General features: G+C 34.3%; 2 protein-coding genes across 3 annotated transcripts in view; one reads left to right on the forward strand and one right to left on the reverse strand.

Moving 5' to 3' along the window:
* The window catches only part of LOC139517441 (alpha-2A adrenergic receptor-like), a 541,200-nt gene that overhangs the window by 130,381 nt on the left and 398,131 nt on the right, over positions 1-12,688 (forward strand). The window lies entirely within an intron of this gene.
* Positions 3,714-12,157, reverse strand: LOC139517410 (ankyrin-1-like). 2 transcript variants are annotated; one of them, XM_071308396.1, is made up of 3 exons: positions 12,009-12,157; positions 5,407-7,239; positions 3,714-4,572 (listed from the first exon to the last, which is right to left on the reverse strand). In XM_071308396.1, exons 1-2 carry the CDS (start codon positions 12,014-12,016, stop codon positions 5,436-5,438), a joined length of 1,812 nt encoding a protein of 603 aa, XP_071164497.1. In that variant the 5' UTR covers positions 12,017-12,157; the 3' UTR covers positions 3,714-4,572; positions 5,407-5,435. The 2 variants fall into 2 exon arrangements, with proteins under 2 accessions (XP_071164497.1, XP_071164496.1); XM_071308395.1 differs by lacking the exon at positions 3,714-4,572 and having other exon boundaries at positions 4,727-7,239.

Below are 12,688 nucleotides of genomic sequence, written 5' to 3' on the forward strand. Positions count from 1 at the left end.
TGAACCATGAAAATGAAGTCAATGTCAGATGAACCATACATGGCAGACGTGTACAGCTTACAACAAATAAAGTAAGTAAAAACCATGAAAATGAGTTCATGGTCAAACAAAATCTACGAGACTGACATGTGTATCCTAAAATATATCCGTACAACATATATAGTTGACCTTTTGCAAATAGTATAAGAAAGAAAGACAAAAACCCAAAAGCTTAACTTTGACCACTGAACCATGAAAATGAGGCCACGGTCAGATGATACCTGTCAGTTGGACATGTGCCCCTTACAATCATTCCATACACCAAATATAGTAGACCTATTGCATACCGTACAAGAAAACAAACAAAACACAAGAACTTTACTATAACCACTGAACCCTGAAAATGAGGTCAAGGTCAGATGGCACCTGCCAGTTGGCCATGTACACCTTGCAATCCTTGACCTTCTATACACCAAATATACTAGACCTATTGCTTATAGTATCTGAGATATGGACATGACCAATAAAACTTAACCTTGTTCACTGATCCATGAAACGAGGTCAAGTGAAAACTGTATGACTGGCATGCGGACCTTGCAAGGTACGCACGCATATACCAAATATAATTGTCCTATCACTCTCATAATAAGAGAGAACTTATGATTACTTTTTAGTCGCTGAAATGAGGTCAAGGACAATGAACATATGACAGAAATTTCGTAACATATGTACAAAGTATGAATCATCCAGCTCTTCCACCTTCTAAAATATAAAGCTGCCGCCTCCGGATCACTATCCCTATGACGAGCTTTCTCGGGCTCGACAAAAACTGACCGCCAACAATTTGGCACAAAAGTGTTGAAAGTGGCATTAAACACCAACCAATCTTCTACCATTTAGTGACCGCCTTCAACAAATTGAAGATTGTGTCGCAGGATAACTTACAAGACATGGATAATATATATATACAAAATTAAAAATTAAAAATAGAGGGAAAATGAAAATTACAGATGAACGATTTGTTTGATATGTGTTCTGGTCGATTATTGTTTTCAAAGGGGGAAAAGGATTCTTTTCAGTACTGTTTTGTGGGATGGAAATTGGAAACTTCGGATTTGAATGCCTTATTTGTCTTTTTTGTTTTTAGAAATCATTTATTAATCATAGGCATTGCAAACTTTTCGCGTTCTTTGTAAAGCATTACCAATAGTGAATCTTTCTTCTGTGCTATTTGAAAAATTCTGCTATTTGTTTATCCATTTGTAGTATAGTTGTTTAGCTGTTGTGCAATGTGAGTATGTAAACCTGTGCATACAATACTCACCTTTTTACCTGTTGTGCTATGCTTTGACCTTCTTTTTGGATACTGGACGATATTGGAATTGCATAGAAAATTCATGGAAGTTATTGTATTGTTTGTTTGATTATTTTTTTCTATCCTAGCAGTAATTCTGTTGATTTTGTCACAAAATTCGCCCGGACGGTTTATATGAAATCGTCCATGGACTGTTATTATGGAGAAACGCAATACAAGCTTTGTAATTGTGGTTTGTTATTTCCCAAGAGTTTCATGGGACCTTATTTCTAGACTCGATCATCTTTTCAAGATTTTAACATGTGCTGCTGAAATGCAGTTAAACGTATTCCCATATATATCATTGTCTTTTCGTAGTTATCAAAATTCCAAAAATCGAAGTGTTTAAAAGTTTCAACCGGTGAGAAGTTTAGAGGTCTTGTGCGGACCTTTTTGCATTTTACACTTTCAAAACTAACTCCTATAATTTTCACAATAACTGTTAAATATTAACCGATATTTCAGTTGCAATAACTGACATAATTAAAAACTAGAGGCTCTTAAGAGTCTGTGTCGCTCACCTTGGTCTATGTGCATATTAAACAAAGGACACAGATGGATTCATGACAAAGTTGTGTTTTGGTGATTGTGATGTTTTTAAAGTTCTTACTTTACTGCACGTTCTTGCTACTTACAATTATCTCTATCTATAATGAACTTTGCCTTCTTTGTTAAAAAAATTACAAATTTTAAAAATTGTCTATAAAGGGCAATAACTCTTTAAGGGGTCAACTGAACATTTTGGTCATGTTGACTTATTTGTAGATCTTACTTTGCTGAACATTATTGCTGTTTACAGTTTATCTATATCTATAACCATATTCAAGATAATAACCAAAAACAGCAAAATGTCTTTAAAAAATACCAATTGGGTGGTCAGCAACCCAACAACCGGTTGTCCAATTCATCTAAAAGTTTCAGATAGATATTGACGTGATTACCAAATTAACTCGTGTCAGATTTGCTCTAAATGCTTTGGTTTCAGAGTTATAAGCCAAAATCTACATTTTACCCCTATGTTCTGTTTTTTGCCATGTCGGCCATCTTGGTTCACAGATGGGTTCATCGGACACATTTTTTAAACTAGATACCCCAATGATGATTGTGGCCAAGTTTGGTTAAATTTGGCCCTGTAGTTTCAGAGAAGATTTTTGTAAAAGATTACAAAAATTTATGAAAAATTGATAAAAAATGACTATAAAGGGCAATAACTCCTGAAGAGGTCAACTGACCATTTTGGTCATGTTGACTCATTTATAGATATGACTTTGCTGAACATTATTGCTAATTACAGTTTATCTTTATCTATAATAGTATTCAAGATAATAACCAAAAACGACAAAATTTCTTTAAAATTACCAATTTAGGGGCAGCAACCCAACAACCGGTTGTCCGATTCATCTAAAAATTTCATAACAGATAAGACTTTACTTGATTAACAATTTTACCTCATGTCAGATTTGCTCTAAATGCTTTGGTTTCAGAGTTATAAGCCAAAATCTACATTTTACCCCTATGTTCTATTTTTAGCCATGGCGGCCATCTTGGTTGGTTGGCCGGGTCACCGGACACATTTATTATACTAGATACCCCAATGATGATTGTGGCCAAGTTTGGTTAAATTTGGCCCAGTAGTTTCAGAGAAGATTTTTGTAAAAGTTAACGACGACGGACGCCAAGTGATGAGAAAAGCTCACTTGGCCCTTTCGGCCAGGTGAGCTATAAAAGAGTAACTAGGTTCTTCTATAATGTTAAGGGTGGTTACGTCTTGTAATACTGATGATCCTTTTAGCAATTTACTATTTTTAGTTAGCTCATATAGTTTTTTGAAACAATGGTAAGTCTTGACCATCTTTTCCTCGTCTGTTTTCTATATATGCTTTAGTTAAATTTTAGCCAAAACTGTGGTTCGACCCCTAGGTTATATGTTGGACACGTCGTCCATGTAGTTGTCATCCTTTAATTGAAGGCATAAAAGGATCGCTGTTAATTTCTAAACGGTCAGGTTTTTTTCTCAAACTTCTAGCGATTCATAACAAACACAGTAGCACATAGTGTTTTCTATGAGCTTAGTCAAACAAGAAACATTGGTTTCAGTTGGATTTATTACCGCCTTTTTTGTGATATTGCATGTGAACAACAAGACACACATATGATTTTAATGTCCATAACGTGGAATGAATAAAGAAGACGAGTCGTTTACCAAAAGTAAAACTAAGGGGAGATTGAGAGACTTTCCAAAAGCGAGAAAGAATTTGCCACTTTATAATGATTGAACTAAGAATTTTTGTAATGTCAGTTTCTATGAGAAGAACGTATAAAGCTGTTTCCAGACCTGAAATTTATTCGATGTTTATTTTCCACCACTGAATGAAAAGTGAACATTTTATCATCTTTATTTGATTATCATATAACACGTACAGCATTAAAAGATATGTTCATTTTAAAAATTCAAAAGGTTATAAACTGCAAAAAAGCTTAACAAGTAAATATATCAGTAACAATAATATTTGCAGACATCTAAAAATTGGTACATGCTAGTATGGTTAAGCCACATTTGTAACAACAGCTGTTTATGATTTTTTTTTTAAAACATTGAAATATATTAGAAAAACATGCAATATGAAGTTGGACAGATGCTCCTGTTCTTAAAAATTTTCTTCTGAGAAAAATCTGTTAAACTTTAACCTTCAATATATTTTTTAAGTCACAACATTGAAATATTAAATACATCTCTGAAATATGAAGGAAATCAGTGTACTGTTAACACAGCTCCATTTTTTTTTTTAATTCATAACGCATCATAGTTCGATTTCTCCAAATAACGACGACTAGCTAGCTTAAATGTAGAATTGTGATAGTTCGGATATAAAAATTAGAAATTTGCTATATGATCGATACGGGACTAGTCTATTATTCATTGGTCCCAGTTATGCAAGTGTATAATACTTTGATACTACAAATGTAAGAAACTTGTGTTCTCTTTTAGAATATTGTGCATAACTCTATTAAAACGGATTTTTTTTTCTAGCTCCACCCAAAGTAACCAATGTGAGGGCTTCTCATTATTCAAGTTGGCATAACTGCCAACTCTCAAATTGGCAACAACTATCCCTACGTATAGTTTATATCAAATTTGAAACATTGTATTCAATGATGTTGCCAACCAACCATATATAAATCACAGTAACTAGATAAAACAAAAATACTGATACAATGGTAGTAGTCGCCAAAGGTGTCTGAAAAAAATTGGTCAATGGTGTATATAATTGTATAATTGTGTTCATTTTGTCCTTAATGACATACTTTTGACCTACTAGCTGCCACTGGAATAAAAAGAGAATTAAATATTTTCATATTTTAACTAATTCTGATCTTAAGCACACAGCTTCGTTTTTTTGGTCTTTTAATAGGTACTTCTTTTATTGTAAGATATGCCAGATTTTGATATTCAATAAACTGCTATCTTTTTGACGATTGAGCTTTTTGTAATTTGAGCAGTTTAAGGCTAATTACACCGATGATGAAGTGCACTATACTAGGGGAGCTTTTAATTTGCAAGTGTGTATAAGGTCCGACTATATATTCTTTTAAATGTTTGCTCATTTCTGTATAATACAATGTATATTGGAAGAACGCAAACCAAGTTCGTCCAGCTTTTATCCCTCCAATCTCAGAGGTTCAAACAAAGCTTTCACTTGTAGTTGGAAGTGCCATATACGGTAATACAGCTGAGCGGTATACGACACAGCATCTTGGAACATAAAGTTAATGTATTCGAGTAACTTACTAGGATACGCTTTGAGCAGTGTGCGATAGACCGCTTCATGTCGAACATATATTTCCCGAGTTGTGTTTTGTTTAGAAAAATTAAATGCACGATGGTCAGTCATCAAATTACATGTAACAACGAATTATTGCGATAACAAAAATGCAAATAAAGACCTTGAAAATGCACATTGTACAGTTGGATAAGCAAGCTGAAAACTTATGAAAATCAAGTAAAGTAAAGTTTCTTTTTAAGTATACTGCATGTTTCATAAGTTTAAACATGCATACATACATATACTAACGCGTCTAAGAAAAGTGTTGACTAGTCTATTTACTCGGTATCCAGTTCCCCAAATAGAATGAAAGTTTTGATTGATGTCGGTAGATTGAGCTTGTCTACTATTTTTGGAAGATTGGTCTGCCTTCCCAAACAGCTTCGTATACGATTTCGGCAGTACTCTGTCAAAGGACGCGGAACTGCAGCAAGGTTTCTAGTATAATCGACCATGTCCGGTTCTAACGCGGTCATTTTCTCTATGACAGGCATGTGATTTCTCAAAATATTTAAAGTTTCTTCACAGTAAGCAGCGACTAAATAACGAAGAACCTGCCTTTTCTTTTTGTGGACGGCATGTTCTATAGGATTACATGGTCCACAGTAGCTACTTAATGTTGAGTGTACATTGTACCTACAGTTTGCATTCAACAACAATTTAACAGATTCAATACTAAAGCCGTCAACAGCAAACCAAAGCGGCAATGTTCCGGCATCATCTTCAATGTCTGGATCAGCACCACGTTCTAGAAGCAAGGCAACAAGCTGTGGACAGTTGTAAAAAACAGCTTCATTGAGTGCCGTCATTCCATGTAAACCTTTAAAGTTCGTATCTGAACCAGCATCGAGCAAAAATCGTGCCGCCTTTATCTGCTTGCCGTTCACGGCTGATATCAATGGCGTTATGCCATCTCGATTTTGAGCATTAACATCAAATCCAGAATTTATTAGTTCCTGGCAGCATTCCATGCTACCTCCTGAAGCTGCGAAATGAAGAAGAGAATTTCCGTTTTTCGGTCGGACAACCAAATCAGCACCATTTGATATGAAGAAGCGGACAATACTGGCCTGGCCTTTAATGGCGGCATTATAGATCGGTGTGCAGCCTAGTGAGTCTTGAGCATCTATGTTTGCCCCGGCCTTCAGTAATACTTTACAACACTGAAGGTTACCTCTTTCTGCTGCTAGATGGAGGGCTGTTCTCTTGTTGTAGGCAGCCATATTTACATTACATTTTCTATTAACCAATAGATTTATTATTTCATCATGACCATTCAGGGATGCCATCATCAATGGTGTAAATTTACGTATATCTTGAGCATCTATTTCTGCTCCTCCATCTAGTAAAAGACAACAGACCTCAACGTCACCATGTTGTGCTGCAAAATGTAGGGCAGTGGCAGCACTATGACTCATTCGATTAACATCGCAATTGTGACGAAGAAGCAGTCTTAAAACTTCCACAAATCCCTTTTCAGCTGCACATATTAAAGGTGTGTTACCGAATGTATCTTCTTCCTCGAGATCAGCATTTGCATTTATAAGAAGACGGCAAACTTCTAAGTGACCATTTTCAGTTGCACAATGAAGTGCAGTTCTTTCATGGTAACCTCTACGCCTAACAGACGCGTTTTTCTCGAGTAAGTACTCAACTATTCCCAAATGACCATTTGTTGAGCCTAAAATTAGCGGTGTATCTGCACGTGAGTTACACATGTTTATGTCACATTTCGAATCTATTAGAAGACGGCATATTTCCAAATAACCATCATTTGAAGCATAATGCAACGGACTATTTCCTATGGAACCACCTGCAAGATTGACATCAGCATTCCATCTAATTAGGAGATCGACAGTTGCACTGTGTCCTCCTCTGGATGCGAGAGTTAAAGGTGTATATTCCTCGTTGTTGTGGACATTTGGTGGTATCCCAGTCTCTAAAATAGCAACAGCGCAGTCGATGTTACCACTACCACAAGCGAAAAACAAACCATCTTTTAAATCTGCTTGGCTGTATTGATGTTCTAGAAGAATTGCTCTCAGTAACTGGACATTGTTTCCGGTAATGGCATCAAGGAGGCTAAAAAAGAAAACATCAAAATTGATCAAACATTCAAATGAAAAATTTCAACAACTTATTTCTAATATATCAATGAAGGAGTGTTAATTGGGAGTTAATATGAATAAATGTAAATAGGAAGTTTTGTTTAAATCAACATACTTCTTTCAGCTAACTTGAACCCCTAATTAATCTAGTTATATGATCTCAATGTCACATGTATATACATCATTCTTGATTAAGCTATATTTAATCATTCGGGGAAGGGCATATAACCTCTTCTCTATCCCATTCTTTATTTCATAAGTTTTATATATTAAACAAATTCGTAAGGGTTCCGCGGAACCCAGTGTCTCGCCTACTTTTCCTGTTCATCACAAAAATGAGGAATAAAATTCATTAAAATATTCCTCTCGATACTATCTTTTGATTGTAAGAAGCTTTCGTCCAAGTTTGGTAAAAATCCAGGATAGTTTATGAATCTAATTAATGTTTTAAAAACTTTAAATGCATACTGTATGTAATGTTAACTGGAAGAAAAGTCCATTTATAAGTAAAATACGGAAAAACAGGTAAAAAAAAGTTAAACAAAATTTCCTTCTAGATACTAGCTTTTGATCATAAACAAGCTTCTGTACAGACCGTTTGGTTCAAATCCAGGATAGTTTAAGATAACTCGAATAATTCAAGCCCTTTCCGTGTCCGATTTTCTCCCACACGAGGGCTTGGCTTGAACTCCTTATGATCATTGGCCGCGTCGCCTGCTCTCTGTGAGAGAGAGCCAATCGGCGGCGATCAGGATAATGAGTCTGCGCAACTGTCTTGTAATTGTCTTATCAAACACGTGCTTTTAATTAACATAAATCCGATAATAATTTCTTAACATCAATTAACACCCGGAACTCGTCCTTCTTTAGCTGCCAACTTAACCCGAATAATCCAGTCGTTATATTCCGACTCACTATCGAACGTTACATTCGAGAGGACACTGACCGATAGAGGGCGCTGAATCATTCGAGTTACTGCCAACTTAGTAAAAAATTCCCATATTGCATAGCGGTGTGAATTTTCCGGTTGACGGTCTTTATCGAGGATGACGTGTTTATGTAGCCTTCGTAGATCAGCGGAATATAACGACTGAATTATTCGGGTTAAGTTTAAGAAAGTTATTAAAATTGAAAAAACTTTAACCACGGAGTGAATGTAATGTTTCCTGGCAGTAAAACTAAGTCCATTTATAGGACTTTATAAGAAAAAACAGAAGAATTTTTTTTTTCTTTCTAAAGATACTTCTGGATACTCTTTTATGGTCATAAACAAGCTTCTTTCCAAGTTTGGTACACATTCGTGATAGTTTAAGAAAGTTTTTATTATTTTAAAAACTTTAACCACAGACATGAGAGTGAATGTAATGTTTTCTGGCAAAAAAAAACTAAGTCCATTTATAAGTAAAATACGGAAAAACAGGAAATTTTATTTTACAAAATTTACTTCTGAATACTATCTAATGGTTACAAACAAGCTTCTGTCCAAGTTTGGTAGAAATCCAGGATAATTTAAGAAAGTTATTTGAATTTCAAAAACTTAAACTACAGTGAGAGTGAATATTTGTGGACGCCGCCGCCACTGACGATGGAATGTAGGATCGCTATGTCTCGCTTTTTCGACAAAAGTCGAAAGCCTCGACAAAAAGTAATTGTGTCTAATCTTATTTTACATAATAGTGTATTACACGTACAGGCATGACAAAGATAACATACATTCTTAATGTAATATACGTTGTGTGTAACTGTTACATATCGTTTGCTTTTTCAAATATTCTCGAATATTAATTCCACCAGAGACAAATATGTCTTTGATTCAATGTAGGACGTCGAATCGATGTTCAAAACAAAGTGAAGTATAAGAATCACGGAAATCTTTAAAATGTATCAAAATTTCGTATCATGTCGAAGATTAAAATTGTACATGCATGTATGTCTGTAGGCATTTAATCAGTCACTTTCCCGAAGACTAGTAATTTCGTCTTTTAAGTTAATCAGTATGAGAAATAAGATATAGACGTTAAGCACGATATTGCGTCTCAAATGGTAACGTCAAATTTTTACGTTTTACGGCGATTACCGATTATTTGGGATAAGTTTTGTATTTCGCTTGCAATTTTTGTTTTGCACCAATATGGATACTTCTTATAATGTTTGTTGTACTGAATATGCATTGAATATTTCCCAATGAAGGTAACGTAAGCAACAAACAACAAAATATATCGTATTTGGGTAATGCATATCTTTATGAAATGAGAAGATATATACGGTATGATGAGTGCCAATGAGACAACTCTCTACCAAAGATCAATTGACATAAAACATATTAAAGTGCAATGTTTTCCCATTTAGATCCGAAAAGGAGGAGGATATATATTTTGCTTTAATATAAAAAGTTTGTCGAGAATAACAAGTTAAACGGGTCTTGCTTATAAAATTCACTATACTTTCTTTATTAGCGGTACAATATTAGATTATGAAATGAAACGATTGTCAGAAAAAAGGTTAATTATAATTCATTTCATATGTTTACAAGCTTTGTATGATGTGGAGAGGTATATAGCCACGCTTTAGGCCCAATTTTATTTTCACTTTCAATTCTATACACATGAATCTTATTGCAGAGAAATAAAAAAAAAATCACAGTCAGTTTACGCTTCCCAAATTTGAAAAAAAAAATCGCAGTCAGTTTACGCTTCCCAAATTTGAAAATTTGATAAAGATGATTTGTTATCCTCAAGATTTGTGATACAAAACTTTTTCACAACTTAAGAACCTCATCTAAACGAACAAATCCAGTCATCGGATTTTTTTTTAATGATGCTTTGTGGTCTTGTTGATAGTATTTGACTATCAAGAAAATTCTATCTGAGGAACTATATACAGATGATCCACCATAAATAGCGTACCCCGAATCGACAACGTTGAAAACGTACGAAAATCGTCCAGTGGACAAACTTGCAAGACATTTCATTTCTTTTAAAACGAAGTCGTTTTGACTACGCAAGTTATCAAAAAATATGAAGCTGTTTTGTAAAGTTAAAGCACAATTACGGAAATGGACTATTTAGCATGCAACTAATCTAAATTTTTAATAAATAACGTCGCAAATGACAACTTTTTTGTAAAAAACGGCGAAATCCGACATTGGACATCTTGCAAGACATTTGCCAGAAGCCGTTGCATTTTTATATGTAGTGCGAGTGCTCCAAAAATTCGATTTTGATATGGTCTATGTATGAACATATGTGAGCCGAATTTACACAAACGAAATATCATATAATCTTATATTTCAAAACCTATAAATTTTGATAACTTAACATCTTCCAAAATCTGACCAATATGAACACTATTTGTTTTTGCCAAAAAATAGCGTTGGTCGTATCAGAAACACATATCCAGTAATATTGTTATACTTTATATATGGAGCATATCATTCATTCGAATTTTCGTGGATATAACACTATTTTGAAGAACACAAACACCCCTGCTAAAGTGATTATGCGTATAGTTGTTACGTCTGACACGCATATTTTTGACGTTTTGTCAATATGTTGTCCTTATTTTAGACTAAAGTAAAATATGATAAAACAATTTGTACTTTTTTCGGAATAGTATTTACCTGTCTAGTCTATGGATATAAGTTTTATATAACTTAACTGTTATGATTTTATAGAAAAGCTATTTATTAGTGTGGACTGGTTGATTACACGGTATTGACGCAATAACGTGCGTAACGTCATAGCAAGTGCAATGAGACAGCAAGCAAACATTAGAATACAAGTAGAAATGACACCTTTAATATGAAGATCGTATTTACTGCACAACTACTAGAATTTATAAATAAATCTTTAGAAAATTAAACGTGTCTTTTCTATGTGTTCACATGCATGTGATGTATTTGATCATTTTGGTAGGATGCCAAGTCTATTTTCAACAATCTTACTCTATTTCCATGTTGTAACACATGTAATATAAACTTAAAACTACAATCTTAAGTATGATCAATTGTATATGTATGTATAATACAAACATGTCGAAAGTCGATAACCATCACATAACCATTATACTTGAGAGCAAGCAGAAGTTCCATCATTTAAAAACAAACAGGAACAAAGTTCTCATGATTTTCGATAAAAAAAAAAATGCTGACTAAGAGAATTTATAAGATTTACAGATACATTAAGTGTTTACATTTTACTTTCACTTTCAATTTACTCCAGTCTTAACCAAAACAAATGAATCTTTGAAATATGACACCATATTAAACGTTGTATCGTGTTTACGATTAACAGAGTCACATTGAAAGGGGGGGGGGGGGGCTTTTTTGGTGGGAAAAATTTGGTGGATTATATACGGAATCACTGAAGTCTGACTAGAGCGAACTCCCTCTAAGGCAGTCAGTTGGTCCCCTCTAATACAAATTTCTGGATCCGCCACTGGCACTCACGGATTAATATTACAGTCTCATGTTGTCATGGTTGTTTGGAGAATAAAAATAGTTCTGCTACTTAATAATCACTTGTAGTTAAAAGAATGTACAAAAGAGGATTTATGCCATATTTACAAAGATTTTTCTAGGCCCTAAACAGTTTATAGATTAATAACTGCGATTATTAATACATACTCCTCTGACGGTAATGTTTATCGAGGTTCCTGATATTATAATGAGCTATGCTATTACCGTATTACAGAAGGAAACATTTCATCATATTCCTATTAACTTAAAAGAATCAAAATGCTTACCCGGACATTATCAGTCTGTGAACTGAAGCAAATACTCATTCTACAACACTGTCAAAGCATAAATCGTTGTTTATCTGTCACAAATTCAACCTGTTTACAACAGAACATATTTACTTCCGGTTGATAAGGGAGGTAACTGCTTTTCGCGCCAGAATGTATAAATTTACATTGATACTGTATTACATCTACTGTTGCTGCCGTCGTACTAAAGTTGAGGAAACTTAATAATCGGCTGGAAAGCGGATACACTTTTATTAGATTTATATAAACTAATATAGCTAAACATATTGATTGTTCCAGGTATACTTAAATCACGTGTACACACCAAGCAAGTAAGAATTGTCACGCCCAGTCGCCACGGTACATTTTAAAGGATGAGCAAATTTATTGAATTCAATACTGTTTACAACATCCCTATCATTGTATGGCGCGCAATCGGGGTCATAAATGTCGATTTAAGGCGCGGCCATGATACCCAGTTAAATTAATGTTAGCATGTATTTATTCAGGTAACACAATAATCTGAACCCCTTGCAGAAAGAAACAAACAAACAAACAAACACACTTAGAAATCAATCATTTTTACTAAGGGAGAAGACCGTTTACAATCTCTTTTTTTTTAAGCAATTGATTCATATTGTAAAACGGCGTTTTTAACCATTTGTATGTACCGTTTTATT

The sequence above is a fragment of the Mytilus edulis genome, chromosome 3, assembly GCF_963676685.1.
Source record: "Mytilus edulis chromosome 3, xbMytEdul2.2, whole genome shotgun sequence".
Taxonomy (NCBI): domain Eukaryota; kingdom Metazoa; phylum Mollusca; class Bivalvia; order Mytilida; family Mytilidae; genus Mytilus; species Mytilus edulis.